Source organism: Vombatus ursinus, unplaced genomic scaffold (assembly GCF_900497805.2).
Source record: "Vombatus ursinus unplaced genomic scaffold, bare-nosed wombat genome assembly UNPS02015255.1, whole genome shotgun sequence".
NCBI classification, from domain to species: Eukaryota; Metazoa; Chordata; class Mammalia; order Diprotodontia; family Vombatidae; genus Vombatus; species Vombatus ursinus.
Window position 1 is genome coordinate 31,920,137 of NW_020955033.1, and position 26,940 is coordinate 31,947,076.

At 39.1% G+C, this 26,940-nt stretch overlaps 1 protein-coding gene across 1 annotated transcript; it reads right to left on the reverse strand.

The window, feature by feature from the left end:
- Nucleotides 1–3,271: 3,271 nt before the first annotated feature.
- On the reverse strand, nucleotides 3,272–13,428 carry AKAIN1 (A-kinase anchor inhibitor 1). Its single transcript, XM_027846947.1, has 2 exons — nucleotides 13,413–13,428; nucleotides 3,272–3,465 (listed from the first exon to the last, which is right to left on the reverse strand). The coding sequence occupies exons 1-2, from the start codon at nucleotides 13,426–13,428 to the stop codon at nucleotides 3,272–3,274; spliced, it is 210 nt and encodes a 69-aa protein (XP_027702748.1).
- Nucleotides 13,429–26,940: the final 13,512 nt, after the last annotated feature.

Consider the following 26,940-nt stretch of genomic DNA (forward strand, 5'->3'; position numbering starts at 1 on the left):
TAGTGTTTACAAAGTGGTGTGATCTTGGGAGATGTATGGTCACTACTTTCTTGACCTAAACTTTGGTTTCTACCCAGGAAGAGTCCCTGATCCCTTGGGATTGCAATCAATATGCTCTTCTGGGCCCCCACTTCCCTTGGGACCAGAATTTATACTGTTCCTTAGGGTTCCTGATCTCTTGGGGCCAGAAGTTATACTACCCCTCAGGGCCTCCACTCCCTCTTGATTCAAAGTGCTCCTCACTGTCCTTGATCTATGACCCAAACGTGAATATAGGTGTTTGAGCTGCCAAACAGTACCTGGTCCTGCAACCAGTGCTCAAACAGTGGTATCCTGTAATCTCTTTCTGACCAGTTGGCAGGTCCTTTTACCATATCTGGCTTGAGAGTTTCCAAAGCTGCTGATGCTTCTAGCCCTAGCCCCACCTAGTCCTACCACTGGTGTTACATGCATGGAGGCTCCAGGCTAGTCTCCACCCCCATGTCACAGATCTTTCTGACCTCCTAAATTATCTTGAGCTGGAAGAATGTCCAACTCTAACCCTTTGTTGGCTCTGCCACTCCAGAATTTGATTTGAGACATTATTTTTGGAGGGTAATGTTGGGAGAGCTGAGTGCTCTTCTATTCTGCCATCTCTACTGAGTCATATTCTCTTTATAAGATATCTAGGTGGTACAGTGGATAGAAAACTGGACTTTGAGTCAAGAAGAGCAAAAATTGAATCCTGGCTCAACACTTGTTGGCTTTGTGACCCAGAGCAATTCACTTAATATTTCTCATCTCTAAAACGAGGATAGTAGTTTAAACTTTCTCAGCCTTAGTTCACTTGTCTAAAAAAAATGTGGATAACTATACCACCTCTATCATTGTATTGTAGTAAGAATTAAGAGAAACAACACATGCAAAGGGCTTTTCAAACCTTAAAGTACTAGAAATGTGAACTATTATCTTTGACATAATTTGACATTCTGGAGGAGACATTGACTTCTTAAAATCATACACTAGTGCCTAGGGCAAAGTGTTGCAAATAGTAAGTGCCTAATTATTGATTGTTGGAAAAAGATAAAGCAACATGCTCTGGCCCATTTGAATTGCCCTGGTTTTTACTGCCTAGGGAACCCTTTGCAGATTCATGATGCTTTGTCTTGAAATACAAAATGCAGATATAAAATGATCCCCCACATCATAGTGATGACATTTTTTTAAAATACACAGACAAAATGTTTCCAATGTGGACAAAGTATTTAATTACAAATAACATTCAGATACAGATGTTTGAGCACTGTCATGTTAAGCCATAGAGATGTTCCCAATTGCCTTGGAAACATGAACATAGGTACACATCAAACAGGAGAAGTGGCTGATGGAGTCATTCCTAATAATCATAAGACAGACATGAACAGTAAACATGGAGATACTCTCAGAGAAATAAATTACACCCAGTTATTTGCAGGATACAAGCACTTATATTTATTTATGTGTACTTCCCCTAAATACTTTCATTTCCACTATGCAATATATTCTCGCAGCACACATATCTTCCTTTAGACATTTTTAAACTTTGACTATCACCCATACTGCTATAAAATTTTGTGGATCTTTGGGTTGCAAACTGCATTTAAATTAATCCTTTCCCCTGTGACTTTATTACATCTGTGCACAGTGGGAGACCATCTATCAGAGCAGAGAAGAGATTGCCTTCATTCTTCTGGTAATATCTACCCCATCTGTCACAGAAAGTATAACATATTGAGATTCTGGAATAAAAATTTTAATATCAGTCACCATATTCCTCTGCCAATCCTCTGCTCTGCTATTTCATCTAGGCAACATAAGCATTACTATTAAGAGACTAGGAGATGAGATAGAGAAGTTTGAGCAAAGGTGAAGTACCTTTTCTCTCCCCTACAAATCCCATCTCTTTTCCCCAATCATCAAATGTTAGTGACAGAAAGGTCTATAATTGGCATCTTAAAATTTTAAAGATGGAAAAGTCATAAGGACTATTATAAGGTTTGTCATACCTGAAGTGGCTTTATTGACTATGAGTCACAAGGCTTGAAAGAGAAATTATTTCATACACATACATATACACGCACACTTTAGCTTACACAATCACAATCACAAAGATTGCCTTCATTCTTATGTGTTCAAACTTCAAAATATTAGAAAAAAGTTAAATGAGGCTGAGGAGGAGAAGAATTTCTGTGTGATTTTTATGATACATTAAAGAAGAAAGTCATAGCTGGCTTGTGGATGGAATGATCTTTCCCAAAATGAGTAAAGGGTACTAATGAAGACATACAGCTTGGGATTTCAACAATATTATCAAATGGTATTTGTCATACCCTAGGGCTCCTCCCTATACCATGGGCCAAGGGCCAGTCCCAAAGAGAACTGCCTACAGTGTAGACGAACCTCATCTCTAGAATTCAGAATCTAGATTCTGAATTAGATTCTAGAATTAGAATCATGCCTAATGTTCATGATGATATTAAAGGAAAACAAAGAAGAGTATCTCATGCCCACAGGGCCTGATTTATTTCAAGACTTGAAATGGTGAAAGGAATTCTTGGTGTCCCCAAAGGATTTCTGCATAGAAGAGGATAAAAATCATCCATCACTACCCTGTAATTCAGAAAAAAATGACATGAAAAGTTGTTTTTAAGAAATCTCAACTCTTTTTTTTAAAATAGTGATTTTAAATATATACTTTTACCCTATCCATGTTCTAGCATCAGTGAGATCTATAAATTACTGCTGTCCTAGCATTTTACTTTCAATTTGCCTTAGTAGTACTTTAACTCTACCCCCATGAGAGCCTCTTTCTTTCTATTTCAAAGTAACCTGAAATGATAATCCCTCCCTTTCCCATCATGTTGTTTGTTTTGTTTTGTTTCTGGAAGATGCTAAAACAGGGACTTCACAGTTGGTCAATCAAACTCACTTGTACACAGATGCAGAAAGGCAGAAGTGGAAAAAAAAAAAGCTAGAATATTAAGCTCCAGGAAGAAATTGTGCTTCAAACTGCACTTGCAATTTCAATGTCACTTTTCTTCTCTGATCTGTTTAAGAGGCACTGCCAACATATAGACTTGGTCACCTAATGCTCTTGAAAGCAATACTGGTCAGCTACTATGGCATCACACTACCTCTAGGTGCTAATTGCGCTTTGGTTGGCTTTGTTGGTAATGTTGCAGTGGGGACACATTGGATTCTAAGAGGAAGGCTGGAAACAGAGCAGTACTAAGAGGAAGACCAGCAGAGCTGGCTATTTCTTTTCATGCTTCTTGGTGAGCTTCCCCACCCCTAGCTGCAGCCTGCTCTTGCTGATTGTGGTACGTTCTTCCTTTTGTTGGCTTTCCTGGGAGACTTGTTGTACAGCTCGAAGGATGGCATTTTGGACAATCTGCTTGCTGGCATTCTGTAGTTTTGCTTCTTCGGGTTCAGATCCAGGTTTCTCACCTAGAAAGTTATAACAGGGAAAAAGAGAAAGCTAATTTCAAAAGAAACATTGCCACATAACAACAACAAATTTTATTAAGCACCTACTATGTGCCAGGTGGTTGGAATAAAAATGTAAAAAATGAAACAATCCCTACTCTGAAGGGGGTTATATTCTAAAGGGAAAACAAGTAATATAAATACATGCAAAATAAATATCGAGAGAATAAATACAAAGTAGTTAAAATACAAGTTATTTACTCCAAATGTCATTCAGATATTCATTCTACAGGGAGGTTCTCACTTTTTCAGAGATTGTAAGAGCAGGAAGCCACTAATTAGTCTCTGTCTTTGGTAGACACCCATCTCTATGATGTCAAAACAATGGTATTCAATGGAAGTTTCAATAAATATAAAGACCTAAGCTACTGGGATAGGGGCTCAATATCTGATAATAAAAAAACTGCTAGGAAAATTGAACAGCAATATGGAAAAATTAGATTTGGATCAACACTTCTGACTTATATAAACATAAGCTCCAAACGGGATGTTTTACTTTGATATAAAGAGCCAAATCATAGAAAAATTAGAGAAACATGGAATAAATTATCTATCAGGTCTATGGAAAGCAAAAAAAATTATAACAAAACAAGGAATAGAGAAGATCATGATTGATTGAATAAAATTAAAAATTTTTGCACAAACACATCCAATAAAGATTAAGACATAAATAATTGGAGGGAAAACTTTACAGCAGGTTTCTCTGATAAGGTCTAAAATATGAGAAACTGATTCAAATTTATGTGAATAAGAGCCATTCCCCAGTTGATAAATAGTCTAAGAATATTGATAGGCAATTCTCAAAAGAAGAAATTATAATATTAATTGCAAGTATTCATTAAATCTTATAATCTCAGAGTTGGAGTGGACCTGAAAGGTCATCTAGTCCAGAAGTGTCAAATATTCCACCCCACAACATTCCTGAGTATAGCCTGTGTCAGATTACAGTGTAGTTCCTATCTGATTTTAATGTGTTGATATATTAATAAAAAAAAAAGAAAGAAATGTGTAATTCTTTAAATCAATACATGAACCACAGGGGTCCTTATGCATAATTTAGAGGCCCCCATTTCTATTCAAATTTGACACCACTGATCTAGTCCAACCACCTGCCTGAAACACAAATCCTTTCATTTATAGCATCTCCACAAGTGGCTAGTTATCCTGTTTGAACACTTCTAAATGGTGCAATGAATAGGATGCCGGGCCTGGAATCAGGAAGACTTATTTTCCTGAGTTCAAATCTGGCCTCAGACATGTACTAGCTGTGTGAGCCTGGACAAGTCACTTATCCCTGTTCACCTCAGATTTCTCATCATAAAATGAACTAGAGAAGGAAATGGCAAACCACTCTAGTATCTTTGCCACGAAAACTCCAAATAGTTTCAAAAAGAGTTAGACCCGGCCGAAACAACTGAACAACAATAGTAATGAAGAAACCAGTGAACAGATGAGTACTTTGACAGTTCTAATTGTTAGAAAGCAAGAAAGGTCTTGCTTTTGTGGAGTAGAAGTATCCATCTACCAGAAAGTCTCTTTGATGGCCTGGTATCACATAGTAATTCACTCATTCAACAAGCATTTATTAAATGCCTATGATGTGACACTGTCTTTCATACAACTAATAGGTAAAAATAAAATAGCCTCACATGCAAATCATCTCTGAGCCCCAACACACACTCCAGACACACACACACACACACACACACACACACACACCTATTGTTCCCCTTTCTTCTTACTTTCATTGTAGGTAGGGTCTTATCAGTGAGCTAATTCCTGGGAAACTTCTCCCCAGCCCAGTTACTGACTTCAGGGAGACACTTTAAGACAGACTTCTCAGTTTGCCCATTACATGGTTAAAGTTTGTTTTATTGAGTCAAGTCCAGGCAAGGAGAATTTATTGATTCTATGTGCTATGCATTGGGAATGAAAGCCAAATACAGTCTATTTACTTGAGGCTCCATTTTATATATATATATAGATATAGATATAGATATAGATAGATAGATAGATAGATAGATAGATAGATAGATAGATAGATAGATAGATAGATAGATAGCTATATGGATAGATGGCACAGGGTGAGTTGAAGATGAAGGAGTCATATCTGAAGAATAAAATTAAGGGGTGAGAGAAGATTATACTAGGAGAAGGAGAAAGGGAGAGGTAGAACAGGGTAAATTATCTCACAAAAAAAAACAGAGAAGAAAAGGTTCTTACAGTGGAGGGGAAACAGGGGAAGGTGAGAGGGAATGAGTGAGTCTTATTCTCACAGGATTTGACTTAAGGAGGGAATAACATACACACTCAATTGGGTATGGAAATCTGTCTTACCTTTCAGGAAAATAGGGGGAGAAGGGGACAAGAGAACAGGGGAATGATAGAGAGGAGGGCAGATTGGGAAAGGAGGTATTCAGAAGCAAACACTTCTGAGGAGGGACAAGGTCAAAAAATAGAATAAATGGGGTGGCGGGATAGGACTAAGGGAAACAGAGTTAGTTTTTCACAACATAACTACTATGGAAGTGTTTTGCATAACTGCACATGTATAACCTCTACTGAGTTGCTTGTCTTTTCAATGAGGGTGGGTGGGGAGGGAAGAAGGGAGAAAATTTGGAACCCAAAGTTTTAAAAACACGTTTAAAAAAATATTTTCACATGCAACTGGGAAATAAGAAATACAGGAAATGGGGTACAGAAATCTATCCTGCCCTACAGGAAAGTAGAAGGGGAAGGGGATGAGAGAAGGGGGGGAGAGATAAAAGGGAAGGCAGACTAGGGGAAGGGGTATTCAGAATGCATGCCATCTTGGGGTGGGGGGAGGGGCGAGATGGGGTGAAAAACTCTTGTGGAAGTAAATGTTGAAAACTAAAAATAAATAAATTTTAAAAAAGAAAAAAAGAGGTTCCATTCTAACATGAGAGAGAACATGTAAATAAGTAAGTACATACATATGAAATTATATAGAATATATGGAAGGTAATGTCATAGAGACAGACATCAGTAGCTTAAGGGGACCAGGGATAGGGAAAGCCTCCTGCAGAAGGTGGAATTTGAGCTGAGTCTTAAAGGAAGTCAAGGACACTAAGAGGCAGAGGAGAAAAGGATAGTAGGGGCAGCTAGGTGGTGTAGTGGATAGAGTACTGGCCCTGGACTCAGGAGGACCTGAGTTCAAATCCAGCCTCAGACACAAAACACTCACTAGCTGTGTGACCCTGGGCAAGTCACTTAACCCCATTGCCTAAAAAAAAAAATAAAAAAAAAAGGAGAGTAAACTCTTGCGAACCCATTTGCTTATCCATTTTTCATGGCCTCTATGCATCCACACGTGATAGAAGCACATCCTGGCTTGAGGAAGGCCTCTCTTGGCTTAACATGACAAGCTTATTTGTCTAAAAAGACAAAACCAGATTAAATAAAGGCCTAAAATTCAATGCAAAATACTTAAGAGACTAGCATGTTATCCATGAGAAGGAAATAAATATTCAAACAAATATGTTTTCCAGGAAAAACTACTATTGCACAGAGCTGCCTGCTGAAGGACAATTTGAGGGAGATAACAAGGTAGAAATCTATGCTGTACTTGAGGTTTGAGCAAGGTTTTAAAGGTCAGATCTCTGCTCATAGAAACAGTCATACGACCAAGCAACATGGTTGTTAAAACTAAAGTATCACAGAATTTCATAACTGGAAAGGTCCTTAAAGATCATTGAATGTATCCCCTCTCATTTTCCAAGTGAGGGAATGTGAAGCCCAGAGAGGTCTCCTGTCAAATATTTTCTCTGCAGTGTGTGGATGGGTTGGGGAGTAGAAGAGGAACAGAGACAAAACAAACAAAATGCCAAAAAAACAGGCTGACTCTTCAGTAATAGGGAAATAGAGGTGAAGAAAAGTCTGCTTAATTTTGTTTCAATTGAATGTTTCAGTGACAGTGGCAAGGCTAAAAGAAATTTGGGTGGGGGAGGAGGAAGAATGGAAAGTAAAAAAAATCCTCAAGAGCAGTAATAAAACTAACCTAAAAAACTGCCAGAACCATACATGATATGTAAATAAACCACATGGTCGTATTTCATGCTCCTGGAAAACTGTCATGGAGAGCAATGATTATCAGCACACTCCATTACAGTACTTAAAGGGTAAATGACAACTCAGCAGAAAGCAGGACTATCTATTAAAATGTCAAGGAGGTCACACCATTGTGATCTACCATATGCTCTGAAACTGCTTGAATTTAATTCAATTAGTCAGTGAAGAATAATCTAGGACAATGTGTATGTTTTATTACCTAGCTTAAAATTATAGAAATCACCCATATCCAAATAATTAGCCCTTGCATGGCCACTTTTATATCCTGCTGAGAATGATGAATAGATTTAGTTACCATTCCATTTTTAAATGCACAACATAAATTCATATAAGCAAAAATAAGCCCCAGATAAAGGCATGAAGTAAGCAACATTTATTCTCAGCATCTTTGATATCTTTCTTATTCCAGGCAGTATCCCAGCAGTATGTTGTCTGTCTATCTGTCTCTCCCTCTCCTCATTCTTTCTACCTCTTCCTGTCCATTCTTTCCTTTGCCTCTCTCTCCCTGTTTCTCTTTCTCCCTAGAATTGATTAGCCCTCTCTCTCTCTCTCTCTCTCTCCCTCTCTCTCTCTCTCTCTCTGTCTGTCCCAACTCTCTCTCCCTCTCTGTTTCTTTGTCTCTCCCTCCATCTTCCTCTCTCTCCCCCACCCCTGCTACTGAAACTTAGTTGTTCTTGTGTTTCTAAGCGGAGAGCTATCAGCTGTCACATTATAAAATAAAAATTATGTTGCAATGATGTTAATAACTAATAACAACTCAATGTGTTTGCCTTTAGTGGTTATCTTCATTTTAAAAGACTGATGTAGCCCAAAGAACTAGGTGAATCTCTGAAAGATCTATAGAAAGTCAAGAAATAGTTTTAGCAACAAGAATTGACATTTTTAGTGTTTTAGTATTTGTGGAGCCTTTATACACATTCTGTCATGTGATCATTAAAACAACTCTTTGAGGTAAGTAAAGCTTATGTCTGAGGATGCTGAAGAAATAGAGTAAGACAGGAGCTAAATGACTAACCCAGGGGTACACAGTAATCAAACAAGGCTGGTCTTCAAAACCCCAGTATCCTATGCACTACAGCATGCTGCTTCTCAGGAAAGGTATCTTTGAGGTAGGAGAGTCTTTGTTAGACCCTTCAAATCACACCAGGTTAAGTGCTATCCAAATGAAGCTTTACAAAAGGCCAACCTTGCCCATAGACATTTTTTCACTACCATTTTAGGGTAGGACTAAGGACAGAAACAAACACATAAAAATAACGATTTCTGGGATAGCCAGGATAAGAACAAAATCCAATAACTAAGATTACTGCTGTATCTTCTTCCCAAATAAAATGAGATAAGTCTTAAGATAGCTGAGCAACCAAAATTAACCAACTCATCATGTCTAAAGTGATATCAGCTCTACTGTAATGTGGTCCCAATTCAAAAGTTAATATAGATCTGATTTTGGTTTGATTCAAACATGGATCCACCTTCAGTCTGACTGCCAAATCTCCAAAGGCACTTTCTCCATCTCTCGGGTTAACTGTGGACCACCATCCACATTAATAATTAAATAGTGATTTTCTTCTCATTTTCACATTTATTCTCACACTTCCATTGCAATATACAAGGTCAAATGGAGCAAGTGTAGTTAGTCTATTTTTACCTTGTTTGGAAAATGAGCCTAGGAAAAGCTAGACTTTTCTTTTCTCTAGTATGGAAAAGACAAGGAAAGTCTAGTCTTTCCCATAAGCAACAGTAGTAGGGCTAAGACAAGAACTATCATCTCCCAAATTCTTTGCATACTGGAAATTCCAATGCTAACAATTCCTATCAGAACAAAAATATGAAGTTCTCCACACAGACATGCACTGTATCCTCCTCCAACGCCTCATCTCAGCACACAGGGACCTCAGCTATGTTTGCAGAACACAAGATCTGGCTGGTCCCAGAAATATGACAAGACTTTGGTTACAAGCCTAGTAATGAACTCTGTCATCCAAGGACAAGTCTCAATAGGTTTGGAGAAGCAAATCAACCGTGCTTCTAACCCCAGGGAAAGAATTTTTCTCAGCCCAAAAGCAAATCATGAACTTTTTATTAAAGACAACACAATCTCTGTTGGTGGAGGAAATCCTCCCATCTTTCAAAATGCAAAAACTGCCAAGTAAAACCTAAAATAAAAGTTCAAGTGATTCATGGGAATGGCCAGTTTAGCAGAAAGTCGCAACTACTTTTTCATCTTCTCCTTCTCCTCTTCTAACTATAAGAAATTAGAAAGCAGATGTTACCATAGGCCAATTGTTATCACCTCATCAAAAAGAGCAGATAAGCTAGTCTCCTTTTCTGCTAAATGAGATAGTAACAACTACAAGATTTTTCTATGAGATATGTTGGAATTTATCTTCATCACTTCCAGATGTTCAGTGAAGTTTAATGGAGACTGTCTCAAGTGCAGGTAGCTCCTCCTACATGGAGAATCTGGGGACCCCGCTTCCAAGAAAGTCATGATTACACACAATGGAAGTGCCTTGGAGATTGGAACATGTTTTTCTGGCCAGCTTTTGCATGAAAACCTGCATTTCCAAATGCCTACAGGGTATCTTCACAGAAGCTGCTCAAACAACTCATCTTTTATCCATAATCCATTTGAATTTAAGTTAATGGCACTAGCCATGTTCTAAACCTTGGTGTTATCTTTAACCTTCTGCCCCCCAAACATTTCTAATCAATTTATCAATCCTAACTGATTCTATTTCCAAAACATCTTTTACGCCCATTCCCTTTCTATTCCAACCGCCTTCTAATGCATCTCATTTCCAATCTGTCCTTTGCATCATTGGCAGATGAAGCTTTCTTGTGCTTTGGTCAGTCACTACTCTAATCAAAGCTCTTCACCAGCTTCTATTATCTATTCAGTGAAGTTCAAATACCTTAGCCTGGTATTCAAGGCTGACTTTCCTTTTCAATTTTATCTTATACTACTCTCTCCAACGGATATTAAACTCTATCTCTCAAACATCCCCAAAACATTTTATGCTTTTCTTTTTCTGGCCTTGCTCTATTCTTGGAATTTTCTTAAGCCATAATCTTTACCTGTTGAAATGCCACCCATTATTATCAACCCAGCTCAAATGCTGTCTCTTCCTCATCCACTGTAAAATGAGCTTTCCCTACTGTCTTCTCATGGTTGTATGTATGCCTCTTTTGTATACTGTTTTTTTATTACATGGTTAATTCTGTAAATTAGCCTTTTTGATTCCATTAACTTTACCAGCATGTCTATTAGCATGTTCCCCCAAGCTTCCCTTTTATGTTTTATCTTCCCCAATTAGAATGTAAGCTCTTTGAGGGAAGAGATTATTATTCTTTTTGCTTGTATTTCTATTCCCAGCACTTAGCACAGTGTCTGGCACATGATATATATTTAATAAATGTGTATTGATTTGACGTGTTATATTCTCTAGAACAGTGCTTTTTAAACTTTTTCCACTTGAGATGACTTTTTGCATTTTGGCAGCTTTTGGTGGCATTGCATGGCCTGAGGGCATGCACAGTGCAAAATGCGCATGCTTTGTGTTCAGAACCAAAGATGCAGTGAAGTTGTGTAATTGCAATACTGGCAAGCACTGCCAGAAATACCTTAGATTCATTATGTGTTTGATTTTGAATTAATTTTTGTTCATTGCACATTCAGAAACCTTTTTACTGTTGCCAAATTTTTTGTGACCCCATAAGGGCTCACAGCCCACAGTTTTAAGAAATGCTGCTCTAGAACAGAGGTATCAGACTTCCTACTTGCCCCACCTCACCTGCAAAGTTCAGTGCATCTGAACAAGATTAAAATGTAATTGGGAAACATTTAACAAAATAAATAAAAATACAATAAAACAGATAACGTTAATTTGTGGTTTCTAAGTCACTTTCTATTTGAGTTTGACACCAATGCCCTAGAAGACTATAATTTACCTCAGTGAAAGGAATAGGTGAGTTTTTTTATTCTATTTGTATCTCCTTGATGCCTAGATCAGTGTTATGTACTCAGTTAGTAATACATATTTGACTTAAATTGTTAAGTTACAGTGAAACTTGTTAACATGCTGGCACATATCATTTTTACATATATGATGCTTGTGTCTGAGGATGTATTTTGACCTGCTGTTTGTCTTCATTCATATAATAAATTGTGTAGTAATGGGACTGAATGGTACAACTGTTAGTAGATTCTTTTCAAACAATCCATAAAAATTCCTGGTGAATGTGAAAGGAAAAGGATATAACATGATTAGGAAGTTAAGTTAAGCTATCACAGTGGTGTCAAACTCAAATAGAAATGGGGACTACTAAACCATACATAAGGATCCCTGTCAGCTGCACATTGACTTAGAAAACAACATATTAATGTTATACACACACACACACACACACACACATATAAATATTACTGTATTTTATTTCGTTTAATACTTCCCAAACACATTTTAATCTGTTTCTGCCTGTTTGATATCTCTGATCTATCTCCTTTGGACATCATTCAATAAGGTTGCAGTCTTCTTAGTGAGTAAATTGGATTAATGTACAACAGGACAATATAGCTCCAAATGTCCATTTTCCATATGAAGAAAATTAAGCCTATAGTGGTTTGGCAGCAAATTTTGTACTTTTACCAGTCAAATAATTATCTCCTATGATCCCTTCCATGTCATTATCAGTGTGTAAAAAGGATTAAGGGGGGAAACTGAGAGCTAACTTTGATATAGTTAATCAGATTCAGTTGTAACTATCTCCCTAGAAGTGGTGGACATTTAAGAAAAAAAATTGTCTTTTAAAGAGAAAAATCAATCTTTTTTAGGAAAATGCTATGGCTATATTTCACACCTGAATTACTTTCTCCTAAAAGCCTTTCTTGCCAACCCTTTAAAGAGAAAAAAAAAAGCTCCAAGGCAAAAGGTGTCAGATTCCCCCTCCACGTTGTCTATCATTTCCAGCACACAAGGGAAATGCTTTCATTTGATGAGAAATGGAGTTCGGAAAATGTTCCCCAAGGTGCCCCCTTGCACATACTTCAAGAAGCCTCATCAGTTGAAGAAAATATACAATTATGAGAGCAAGGAGGATTTGGTAGAAAGTAATCCTGTGTTTGGAAAAGGTAGGAGAAAGGTTCTCAGGGGCCAATGCAAACTTTTCTAAGCTCCTTTTTTCAAAGGAAAACTCATTTTTGGACTTTCCTGAATGAATCTTTTTCTCCCTTCCCTCAACTATATTCTGAACAGATCTAAGCTGGTGGAAAGAGAATTAGGTAGACAGCAACAGGAATATCCAATAAAGTAGAAACAACCCAGTTTGGGTAATGAAAGTGCTCATAATGCCATAGAACCAGAAGCATCACAAAGTTATTTGCCTAAAAACTGTGAGTTAAGAAATATAATTATTATTATACCCACATTACAGATTAATAAAATTGAGACTCAGAATTGCTTGCTTTGGGTCTCACAGCTCGTAAAGATCAGACCTGGGATTTGAACCCAGGTCCCTGACTCCAATTTCAATGCTTATTCCACTAGGTTATGCTACCTTTGCCCCACATGCTCAATCTATCCTAGTATATCCTAGAAATGGATATGGCAAAACCTTATAGAGTATATTGGATAGAGGGACCTAAGAGGTCATCTGGTTGAACTCACAACTGAATAGGCATCTCCTCTATATCTAACAGGAAGTCTTGAATGTTCTGCTTCAAGACCATCAGAAATGAGGAACTCACTATTTTCCATGGTACTAGTATCGCTTTTAGAGAACTGTGATTATCATACAGCACCTCTCTCACTCTTGCTTACCTTCCCCCTCCCGCATAGAGTGTCAGGGAGTTGGCTGCGGAAAGGAGGAGCAAGAGATGAAGTGACAAAATGCAACCATAATAGACGTGCTATAGAAGAGATCTGAACATCAGAGAGACATGAGGTTGGATTGCTGGCACTGCTCCTTGTCAGAGCCTGCCGCTCAGTCTACTCACCCGGCTCCAAAGATAGGCTAGCCACAGTAGCAATTTGTTAGAAGTCCCTGTCGGTGACAAGAAGGAAAAAAGACAGAAAAAGCATTGGCCTTCAATTCACACCAGATCCTGAGTCCATGCTGCATCCCTGAGACAGGTCCTAGATCCTGAGTTCTTCGTTCTTTACCTGATGCTTGGCCCTGCTAGACACATGGGTTGAGCATCACTTTTGAACTGTATTATTGTTGTCTGCCACACTTTGCCCACTCAAAAGAGGAGGAGTCACGAGGGTTAAGCAAACTGAACTGAACATTTCCTTGAAGTCCTTGGTTGAGTACCTTACTTTTTCTGGAGACTCTCAGGAACTGAAAGAGACTATAGGGCTATAGCTGAGCAATATATATATATATATGTGTGTGTGTGTGTGTGTGTGTATGTATATATATATATATACATACACACATATATACATATACATATGTTTGTATATGCATAACCATGTGTGTTATATATATATATATATATTTAATGCATTGCTTTATCATTATGTATTGTTTTCTTGTTTTTAATTTATTCTATTTAAATACTATATACGGTATCCAAGCATGCCTTCTGTCACTATGAGGAGCCAACTCCATCATATCAAGGTTTACTGAACTATGGTTACTACAGAGAAGAGGTGGGATCTACCAGAGGTGAGGGCTCAAGAGTTGATTCCCTTTGGTAAATCATTGCCATCTAGATAGAAAATCAGAATTACCCCCAACTCAGGGATGCAGAAGTGCTGGATAGCAGGTTATTCATTCACCGAGAACCACAGTTTGTCATTTCCTCCCGGTGGGGTGGATGTGTACAACTACCAGAGTGAGAATGAGGCACCCAGGCCAGATCCTTCTTACTGAACAGCAGAAGTAATTAGTAATATTAATGCTACCTGGTGGTTGAAGTTAGCAACTTTTTTTCTCGTATAAAGTCAAAAATCTATCTCTAATTGGGAAGCTAGGTTGAACAATAGAGAGAGCACTGGGCCTGAGGGTCTCAGGACAGATCTAGTTCAAATCTGGCCTCACGACTAGCTGTGTGACCAATGCAAGTTATTTAACCTCAGTTGACCTCAGCTTCCTCATCTGTAAAAAGGGGATAATTATAGCACCTACTTTCTAGAGTTGTGAGGATAAAACGGTACAATATGAATAAAACACCTCACAAACTTTAAAGTACCACATAAATGCTAACTAGTAGTAGTAGTAAGTAGTAGTTAGGTCCCAATTATTGTGAAGAATGAATCTCCTGAAGTGGTTTCATTATTCAAGTTTACACTACATATTTCCATTGGGCTAGGACCAATTACCATATTTTACATAATTATAACTTCAAATAATACAAATTTGAATATATATAACCACCTGGGGGATCTATTATTTGCACTAATCAGGACCTAATTGTATTCTCATTTCTACCAGTTGCTCATAGTTTTGCTACATGGCTAATTAGATTATTAATAGCCATAATCCACATTTATAGAGCAATTTAATGTTGAATTTTTTTCTCAAGCCTGTGATGAGTTGGGTCTTAATGAGCCATACAAGGTCTCTGTTATCCTTTCAGCATTATTTGTCATGATAAGGCTCTTTTTAGTGTGCTGCAGCTAGTGTGTTGCAGGCGTACAATGGGATATCAAATGTAAAGCTCTCCCAGGACTCTGGCTCTGAGCCAGGTGACGGAGAAATATCCTCCAAAAGTAAACCAGCCTAGACGATGCATCCTTAGAGAGGCAACGTACGTTGGTGAATCAAACCAACAACATCTAAACCACCACTCCCCTCAGATCCCGTAGAGACAGCCCAGGACCTAGAGGCCGCACAGTCTCAGGAATTGCAGCGCCTCCTACAGGGGTGCAGCCTCGAGGCCGCAAGTGGCCCTCTAGGTCCTTGGGTGTGGCCTTTTGACTGAGTCCAAGTTTTACAGAACAAATCCTTTTATTAAGAGGATTAAGAGGATTTAGAAGTTTGGATTTAGTCAAAGGGTAGCATTTGAGGACCTAGAGGACCACATGCGGTCTGAGGCTACAGGTTCCCCACCCCTGCTGGACCATTGATCCTGCTTCCAACTCAGCTTCCACAGCTATCAATAAGGAGAGAAACAGTTGTGTTTCTCCAGCAACAACCACTGACCAAACACCAAAGTCAGGCAAGCCCAAAAGGCCCACAAAAAGCAGTGAACCCCAGAATACCAACTCTGCTAACAGGCTAGACCCCCACAGCTATCACTATTGAAAGCAAATCATGTTGTTGCATTTCCACACCTGCCTCTACAGGTACTACAGCCCCCACCTGCTCAGCAGATACAAATACTGAAGACCCAGAAAAAAAAATTCTTGCTATCAAAGTCCTTAACGTTGTCAAACGTCTCAACAAACTGATAGGGTTCTATCAATAGAAATAACAGTTGTTCTGCCCAGCAGCTGGTGGGGCAGTGGACAGAGCATTCAACTTAGTGTCAAGAAGACCAAACTTCAAATCCAGCCTCTAAATCTTATTAGCGATATGATCCTGGGCAAGTCATTTACTCTGTGTCCCTCAGTTTCCACAACTGTAAAATGAGAATAATAATGGCACTTACCTCTCAGGGTTGTGAGCATCAAACACACCAATGTTCCTCTTTAGATCTACCTCTCCCTTTCCATGCTCTCTGTGTCTCTTCCACTGTGCTTCCTCCATAATTGACAAGATTGCCTTCATCTTAAATTATCTTCTCTCACTTTTTCCACCTTCTGAAAGAGACTGAGACCTGGTTCTTCCTCTTGATTACACTGCATCCCTGATCACCCTTTCCAGTACCAGTTGAGCTTTCAGTCATACCTTTTCCCTTTGATTCACTGAGAGTCCCCACTGAGAGGAGATTTGAAATATTCCTAGTTCTTCATTGTCATTTCCATACTCTCCCTCCACCACTATCACTCCTTTGAAGTCCAAGCTATTCAAATTTATCATCCCGTACAGATCCTCATGGCCACTATGCATCAATGCCCACGACATTCTCCTTTCTTCCTTCCCCAATGAGTTCAGTCCCTGGCTCATAGTCTTTCCCCACTACAACTCCTGTTCTCAGACTAGGAGATCTCAACATACAAATGTATGCTCTGTCAAATATACCCTAACCTCTCTATTCTTCAATCTTCATTTCCCATGCCCTACTTATCCACTTCAACTATACAGAGAGATAGTCATGACTGTGATCTTGCTATCAACCAGAAATGTTCCACTTCTATGTTCATAAATGCTGCAATTATTTTATCCTATTATCTCCAATCATACCTAACCAAACCCCAACTCTACATTACTCCCACAATCTTCTTCCTTCACTCCTATTTATGTGCTGTTGAATGGAGCTAGAGGAAGTCAAGAGACAATGCTGACTTGGGTCTACTACAAATTTATATTATATAATCTCAGAAAAGAAAGAAACCCAGAAAAAAGAAGGAAAAGGAGAAAGGAGAATAAAGTCTAGTTCTTGCTCCCAAGGAGTTCACATTGTATTGGGAAGGCAACATGAAAATAATTATGTAAAAATAAGGTATATAGATATATGCTTAATTGAAGATCAATTCAGAGGAAAGGCACTAGCATTAAAAGCAATCAGGAAAGGTTTCTTGAAAAAAAATGTTATGTTAGCTAGGGCTGGAAGCCAGGAGATGGAGATGAGGAGAGAGAGCATTCCAGGCAGTGAAAAGGCATGAAGTCAGCAAGATTGAATGTTATCTTTAAGGAGTGGCAAGTAGGCCAATGTAGCTGGCTCATAGAGTATAGATCATAGAGGAGATAAAGTGGAAGACTGGCAAGGTAGGAAGAAGCCAGGTTATTGTGGGTTTTAAATGTCAAGCAGAGTATTTCATATTTGGTCCTACTAGTAACAGGAAGCTATTGGAGTTTTAGGGAGGGATACGGTCAGACCTGTGCCTTAGGAAAATCACTTTGGCAGCTGAATGGAGGATGGACTGGAGTGGGAAGAGACTTGGGGCAGAGAAACCTAATAGAAGAATATTACAATAGTCTAGTGTGAAGTTATGAGAGCCTGAACCAGGGTGATGGAAGAGACAGAAGCATATACAAGAGATGTAATGAAGGTAGAATCAACTGGGCTTGATAACTTACTAGATATGCTAAGTTAAGAGAGAGAGGAGTCAAGGATGGTACTAGGTTGCAGAACTGTATGACTGGAGGAATAGTAGTAGTGCAGTAAGAGTACTGAACAGAACTCAAATGACTCTGGAGAAGAAAGTGAGGCTGATGTCAAAGACAAGTCAAGACATCACCCTCCTGATGTCACTGGTCTTCTTCAAGAACAAGGGACAAACTGAGCAGTAACATGGAAGAAGGGAGGATTTTAAGGGAACAATGATCAGTTTAGACATGTTAGGCTTAAGATGTCTATGAGATATCCAGTTAGGAGTGTTTGATAGGCAGCTGGAGATTCAGGACTGCCTCCTCCTCTTCTTTAAAAATCCTACTACCCTGTCCTGATCTCTCCTCCCCTTCTTGGCTATGCTCCAGTCGTTCTGATCTCTATCTTGCCACTGGACCTAGATGGCTCCAGAGGAGAAAGTGAGGCTGGTGACCTTGCACAGCTCTCCCTCACTTAAATCCAGTTCAATTGCAAGCCATGGCAGCAAGTTCCTCTTCAAGAATGAAGGACAAAATAACAACTCCATGGGAAAGTTATCTCTACTAATGTACTAGTAGATTTCTACTTCTTTTTCTTCTTAATGATCAGAAGCAATCAAGCTTCTGACCTCATTTATCAACTAAAACTACTCTCTCCAAAGCTACCAACAATCACCTATGTGCCAAATGTAATGGCATTTTCTCAATACTCATTCTTCTTTACCTGTCAGCAGCATCTGATCACCTTCTCCTCCTAAATACTCTGCTCTCTCCTGGTTCTCCTATCTCACTCCTCCTTCTCAGTCTCCTTTGCTGGTCCTTTGTCCACATCACACCTTCTATCCATGAATATTTGCCAAAATTTGTCCTAGTATTCTTCTCTTGTCCCTTTATACTCCACAAATCCAATCTCTTGTCAAGTCTTCTCATTTCTATCTTCACAAAATCTCTCATATAAATACCCTTCTCTCCACTCACACAACTACCACCCCAGTTTAGGACCTATAAAACTATAAAATTCTCTGCTTGGCGTTTAAAACCTTCATAATCTGACCCCATCCTGCCTTTTCAGTTCCTATTCCTATCAGGTACTTAATTCCTATCTATAGGAATTATACAATTCTTATCAGGTACTTAATGACACAGCTACATTGGTCTGCTTTGTTGTTGTTCCACAACACTACATCTCCTAATTCCTTTCCTTTTCACTGTCTGTCCTCTATGCCCTGAATTCTCTCCCTCCTCACCTCTGTCTCCTCATTTCTTGGCCTCCTTCAAGACTCAGCTTAAATTTCACTTTCTGCAAGAGGCCTCTCCAGTCCCTGCCCCTTCCCTCTGATTTTATCTGCCATTTGCATTGTATATATCTCATATATACATAGTTGTTTGTGTGTCTTTTCCCCATTAGAATGTGAGCTCCTTGAGAGAAGAACTTATTGCTATTCTTATATTCCAAGCCTTTAGCACAATGCCCAACACATAGGAAGCACCTGTTAAATGCTTAATTACTCTGTAACTAATGAAGATGAATGTCACTACATCCTAGGGACCACTAGGCTTTTCCTTTGGACTTACAGTTGATGTGTCCTATCTTCCTCTATTAAAATATGAATTTCAGAATATTGGCTGTCACTTTTCTATTTGTATTCCTAATCTTTAGCACAAAGTGAGTGTTTAATAAATATTTTTCATTCAATCATTTAGAAGTAAACCAGATCCTTCATCACATAGGTCATCCCAGCATAGGGGTATACTATAAATAATTTAGAGATTCTTTTCTCAAAGAAAAAAATAAAGAAGTAGGAATCCTTATAAACCAAAATGGACATGGATATGATTCCTGTTCTCCAGTTCCTCACCTTTTTAATAAGGTTTTAAACAAGGTCCCTACAAATAGGTCAGCTGTAACATATTCTCATTCTCTCTCTCTCTTTCTCACACTCTCACACACACACACACATGCACACACACACATGCACGCTGGAGGGAAGGTTCAATAGAGAATAGTGGTATACTAAGAAATGATTAGTTCTGGATGGTGGGGGCTGAGAATGCTGGATAGGTCCCTTGTTGAGTTCTTTTAACTGTTACACTCTTATTGCTCACATCTGCCCAGCACTAATCCTCTGTGTCTCATATCCCACCTATGGTTTGAGGGAGGGTATTAATTACTATTGATCTTCCACAAGATGATGGAAAAGGATTAAAAAATAGAATGTGGGGTGAGAGTGAGGGTGAGAGGAGGGGGCCTCATACAAGGAGAAAAACAAACAAACAAATGGGAAAATCAGAGGTCAGTAGTGCCAGAGGAAGAACTAATTGGCTATATAGGAAACTGCTCCTTAGACTCTTGGAGAAGGGGCTCTCCATATGTCGGTGGAGGTAAAGGAGAAGAAAAGAGGAAATGGCCCATGTCTGAATAGGAGGACACTTGCTCCCTACAGGGAATTGCCAGCTGGCTGGCTGAGCAGGATGCTCCAATTCTGGCTGGCAGCAATTCCTTGAGCAGGCCTCAGTTCCGTGGCCTCTGCTGCCCCTCTGTGGTCACTGTTCCTGTGGCCATCCTCCATTTTCTCTCCTCCCAAATCTGGGGAGCCTGTGACTTAAAACAGAATGAAGACTCTTCCTATAAAGTTGGCCGCACTTTTTCTGAAAACAAAACAAAGTAAGGGCTGTGACTGTCAGAGGATGGTCAAGTCATTCACTATTATTAATGACTAGCACACAGATGTCTCTTGCTCATCACTCAGACATTTTGTAAAGGCTCTTACTGATTCATCCACAGAAGCAGCTCCAACAGTAGCACTAATGACTGGAGGAAAAGTATAATGTGGCCCCAGGGGCTTCCTGACTCCATTAATACAAAGATCATTTACCAACCATTTACTAAATCATTTTACACTGGAAAAAGTGACTCAAAGTAAATTGTATCACCCTCCATTCTCCCTATCAGAACCTTTGCCTCCAACTCAATGATAACATTGTCTTTAAAAGGGCACAGAAATCACTACAGCATACAACATTCATTGGCCACAGACACTGGGTCTCCCCATACACCCTAGAAAGGAGAATGGGGAGAATAACCAACATCCCTGTGACAAGTTGCCAAAACAAAGTTTAGTACAGCAATTTTTCAAGAGTATTTCTTACTCAGTTTCTGGAGAAGCCCATTCCACAGGTCACCCAAGATGCAAACCTCTTACTCACTGCTTCTAGATTAAGTAGCTTCTAAGAGCCAGCATTTTCTGGCAAAACATTTCCAGTATGTCTAAAAAGATTTCCATGGTAATTGAGTTGAAGAGGAAATAACAAAAAAATTGAAGGATGTTGGTAACTCAAGGTACAGATTATAAGATTTTAGAAGGCATGGATTATTTCATTTTTGCCTTTACTCCTCAGTGCTTGGCACATGGTAGACCCTTAAAATCTTGTTGATTTATTTCAATGAAAAGCACACTAGATTTGGAGACAGATTTCCTTTACATTCTAGGTCTGCTGCATGAGCAACACTTATCTCTCTAGGTCCCAGTAAATTGAGAGAGTTGAATACAATGACCTCTAAAGTCATTTCCAGCTCAAAATATAAGATATTATGAACTCACTTCTCAGGATGAGTTTCCAAAACAGGAAGAAGAATTGAAAGAAGTTAATTGCCTATCCCTCACTATCCTCTCACTTTTGCCCAAAGCCTATTTCTGAATATATGTGGTCTCTCCCATTACAATGGGGGCTCTTTGAGATCAAGGGTTATTTTTACCTTTCTTTGTATTCACAGCTCTTAGTTACAATAGAGCCTGGAACAGAGCATTTAATAAATGCTTGTTACCTAAAAAATGGTCAATTTTATTAAGTACAGTAGCTTCATAAGTTTTTAATAATCATAGAAACATGAGATTGTTGGTGTTGTAGTTTTTAGGGAGAGGCATGGAGACTAAATAAAATTTCCCAGATCATCAAGTCAACCCTATCATTCTACAAATGGGAAAACAGAAGCTAGGAGAGGTAAGTGGATTTACCCATGGTCACATGGATGATTAATCACCAAAATTGGACTAGAATTCAAACCTTACGATAACCAGTCCAATGTTCTTTTCACTAAACCTTATTTCTCCTCTCTCTCTCTTAAGAAGGGAAAAATAAACTTAAAAAAAGATAAAAATAAACAAAAAATGGAAACAATGAAGAAGATAGAAGGGAAGCTGAGCTGGCCATCCTCAAAGATCCTTTCCCTCTTTAAACAAATTCATTGAAAGCATGTAAAAATACTCACCAGGATTCAAAGTCATCCTCCGTAAACTCACTTCCTATGTTCTTATGTCTCAAATTGGTCTTCTTGCCTTTTCATTTTAGTCTCTCTCTCCCCTCTCTCAAGCTGCTCTCTGCCCTCTGCCCCCCTCCCCAGGTGTATTAACTTCTCTGCTCTGAAGAGCAGCGAAGCATAGAAATAAATAGCAGATGGGGCCATCCTGGAGTACAAGCCTATGCCCTTGAAATACTACCATAACCTGGCACAGACAACAGCCTGAGTAAAAGATGAGGGGGAGGGAGAGAGAAGTTTTCAATTTCAAGGTCACTATTTTCAAAGTTATATACCTTATGAAGTCTTCAAATTTTGTAACTAAAATGATTTCTCCATTTCTCCTCTCTCCCATGCATCTCTGTCAGACCCCTATAAATCGGAGAGCGGATCCTAAACAGTATTGATGGAGGGAATCTCTTACTGAGAGCTTCCTTCACAGTTGAAATAATGGGCTTTACACGTATATACAAATAATCTATAATTACATATACAACATGTACACACATATACATACATATATGTATATGTGTCCGTATTGCAAAAAATGATTTCTCTTGGTAATCTGTGTCCTGGAGACTCAGAGCTCCCTTCTGCCAGCCTTCTGCTTCAAAGTTGTTCAGCAGGACATCTCTGATAATAAGATTGCATTGAATCTTCTTATCTTGGCAAACTCCAATCCAGGCCTGAATTGATTTTATTCTACTAAGGTTTGGGTGGAGACAGACTCCCAAAACTGGGGATGGTATTTCCTTTGATGACAGGCGATATTGGCCCCTGTGGACTGAGTGATCTAAAGTACATATTCAAGGCCTCATTTTGATATGACCCACCTCTTAGTGTGTCAACCAATCACTGTTTATTGGCACTCCTTGGGAACACCTACTCTTCAAAAGGCTTATAAGGCTGTACTTCAAAATTCCAAACTGAGCCAGTTCTGAACTGGCCCCCTTAGGAGAACCCAGTTTTGGACTGAACTCCTATGCAATGCATGTCAAGCCAGCTTAAGAGAAATTAAACCATGGACACATGCACCCAATTTCATTTGTCTCTTTCTTAGATAATAAACTGGAATTTACTATATACATACATATATACACATATTTTAAAAATGTGAATTACAAAGTTGATTTGAGGTCCCATTTCATGCTGTTTGCCTCAGGCCATAGGTACTGATGATAATTATCATTCTGCCTCTGGTAGAACCTCATGTATCGAGGCAGCTAGGTGGCACAGTGGATAGAGCACCGGCCCTGGAGTCAGGATGGACCTGAGTTCAAATCTAGTCTTGCCACATAACACTTACTAGCTGTGTGACCCTGGGCAAGTCATTTAACCCCAATTGCCTCACAAAAAAAAAAGAACTTCAGAAATTTTGACAGTGCTAGAAATTAAAAGATTAAGAAATTTAATTTTGTTTTGTTTTATAGAGATACATAGTCTGTGGAACCTCAGGCTCCATGTGGTAAGTTTACAAGGCTCAAGTTCCTTATTCAATGAAATGACCATAATTTTTGCATTTGTAAGACACTCAATTTCCCAAAGCACTTTCCTCTTTATCTCACTTAAATCCTCAAAACAAACTTGTGATGATCATAGAGCAAGTTTTGTTACATCCATTTGACAGGTGAAGAAACTAAGGCAGAGAGAATCAGTGTGTCTCAAAGTTGCTACCTGAACCCAGGTCTTCCTAACTCCAAGGCCTGACTCTATCCACTACTCCACATGACAATAATGTAAGACTTAAGACAGTCAGTTGAGTGGGAAGGAGAAGTAGTTAAGGGGAAAAAAATCTCTGTAGGAGACCTCAGAGATTATCTCATCCAACCTGTGGGGTGTGTGTCCCATGCTCTCTCTAGTTCAGTAGAGAGGCCTCAGAGATACAATAGATAGGGTGCTGGGACTGGTGTCAGGAAGACCTGAATTCAAATCTAGCCTCAGACACTTGCTAGCTGTTTGACTCTGGGCAAGTCACTTATCCTCTTTTTGCCTCAGTTTCCTCAGCTATAAAATTGGTACAATAATAGCACCTACCTCCCAAGGTTGTTTTGAGGATCAAATGAGGTATTTGCAAAAGCAGCTGGCAAATATTAGGTATCATATCAGTGCTTATTCCCTCCTTATTCCCTTTCTCTCTGGATGAAGTAAACTAGGTAAAACTGAGAGTAATTCTCACCTTTTATGGGAAGTACAGTTATCCCTGCCACATCATGACTTTCCCATCGTGGCTGTAATATATCATGGGTCAGCGTAAGAAATTAAATGGGAATCTGGGGGGAGTTTTGAGGAAGGCGCAGAGGACTTATTGTAAACACCCCATAAAAGAAAAAAGAAAAATTCAGACTTCTCTGGTACAAAGGGAGGGCCAAAAGTTTTTATGCAAGTTTTCCATATCAAGGGGAAACCATGCCCCTAAGCTGAGCGAAATGGAAGGGCAAACTCTATTACTCTTTGCAGAAGGAGGGCAGGAGAATATCAGGTCCACCTGAAATGGTGGGAGAAAAGAGAAACAGCCGGGGCAGCTAGGTGGCACAGTGGATAGGGCACTGGCCCTGAAGTCAGGAGGACCTGAGTTCAAATCCAGCCTCAGACCAAACACTTGACACTTACTAGCTGTGTGACCCTGGGCAAGTCACTTAACCCCAATTGCCTTAAAAAAGAGAGAGAGAGAGAAAAACAGCTGGGGAGGGAAGAGGATAACATGGGTCTGGGCACGTTAGGAATATCTTTATGATACAGGGGTAAAGGGAGGTGCCTAAAGAAGCATTATCACAGATACTCAGAACCTAGTTTCCTTTTCCCAACTTCTTAACTCACACTGTCCTCGACTCCTGGTCTACTGATATTAAAAATATTTCCACCTTTGGGCAAAGCCCCAGTGTTTAAGCTCTGGCTAGAAAAAGGAAGGTAGCCTAAGCTAACTACGGGTGATAGGATCATAGATCTACAATTGGAAGGGCCCTTAGAAACTACCTAATCTGGCACCCTCATTTTACAAATGAGAAACTGAGGCCCAGAGAAATTAAATGACTCATCCAAAGTTGCATAGATAGTAAAGTTCTAGAGCCAGGGTAAGAAAGCAGATTCTCTGACTCCAAAGCAACGTACTTTCTCCTGTGCTTTCCTACCTCCTGAACAGGAGACTCAGAGCTAATGGAGAAAGTCTACATGATACAGGAAAGGATCAAATGCTAGGGATGGGTTTCATTCATGGTATTAGGCTTCTAGTTACAACCATAGCTTGTGCTATTTTGCTATGGCATAATCAAAATTGGACAAATATATAATTATTTAGCTAACTGGATTAATTTAAGTAACCAGGCAAATGACTGAAGCCCCCAGAGTGCGCATCTTGGCCTCTATATTCATGAGTTTAGCTATATTATTACACTAAATCTCTGTTGTCCAAACATACCATTTTTTGACAAGTTCCTCCTTTGACTGCTGACTTCTGTTCACCAGAATCCCTTCTCATTTTGTCACATAACCAGTAGTCAGAGGTTTTGGGTTTGGTTTTTTTTTTTTTTGCTAAGATATGTGACTTCAGATATTACATTCCCTAAGAAATAAAAACTAATAAAAGGCAAAATGAAGTTAGTACAATCCCAATTTTGTGTAATACAGAAAAGAAATAAATTAAGATATAATATATTCAGACTTGGCTTTATAAAGAGGTTAAAAGCAAACCCATCAGATACAGATGAAACTAATATGAATTATTCTTTATTAATAAATTCCCTTATGTGTATAAGAGGCTGCTACTGGAGAGAGAGAGGACAGTTGGTACCTGGGAGAGTTTTCTATTGCAAAGAAGTTGTTATTACTGTCATTCATGAGCTCCCATCTGCTAAGCTCTGCATCATTTATCAGCCAGTAAGATTTAATTAGCTTTTAGCAAAAGATATTTGCTAAGGTAGTACAGTAAAGACAGTTGTTACGGAAACATTCCCCAAACTAGAAGCATATGCTCCCTTTGTATATGCATGGTCATTAAAGAGAGTAGACTCAAACTTATAGAGCCCATTTGGGCAAAGGGTAAGCTCACAGCTCTTAGTAGCTGGAAGTTCTTTTCTCCTTTCATGCAATCCTTATGAAGTTACCTTTAAGTGTAGTTCTCTTCAGGGGCAACTAGGTGGTGCAGTAGGTAGAGCACTAGGTCTGGAATCAGGAAGATTAGAGTTCAAATCTGGCCTCAGACACTTACTAGCTGTGTGACCCTGGGCAAGTCATTTAACCTTGTTTACCTCAGTTTCCTCATCTGTAAAATGAGCTGGAAAAGGAAATGGCAAACCACGCCAGTAGCTTTGCCAAGGTAATCCCATGGCCAGTATTGGCATGCTATTTGGGTCCACAGGGCCACAAAGAGTAGGACGTGGCTGAACAACAACACAATTCTCTTCTGGGTTCTTAGAGTCAATGCCCTTGTAGAGTCCTAAACCTTCCTGTCCTTGAATTGCCTAATTTCTTCTGTGTGTTCCCAATTCCCATTTGAATGCATTATTTTCGATTGTACAATCTCTCCAATGACCACAGTCAATGGCGGCGGGAGGGAAGTGAAATGCTCCCTCTTATTTCTCCCCACCCCCATTCTCTTTGCTTCCCTCTTGTATAGTTATAGGGATTTGCCTCTTTGAGGTACTCCTGAGCCTGGAGGTTCATGAGGCTTGATTACTTTTCTAATAGACTTCTAGCTTCAGAGCTGGCTTATGTTTGTCTGATTCTTTCATAGGCCAAAAGGTATGTATAATTCAGTTAATCATTTTATATAGTAAAATGAAAAAATTCTGGCCAAGTTAAAATGACTAAACACTTTATAAAGAGATCACAGGGTATAAACCATTTTGTTTACATATTTAAAACTTCATTAAGTCCATCAATTGATTAATTGCGGAAGGAGAGAAAAACCCACCATT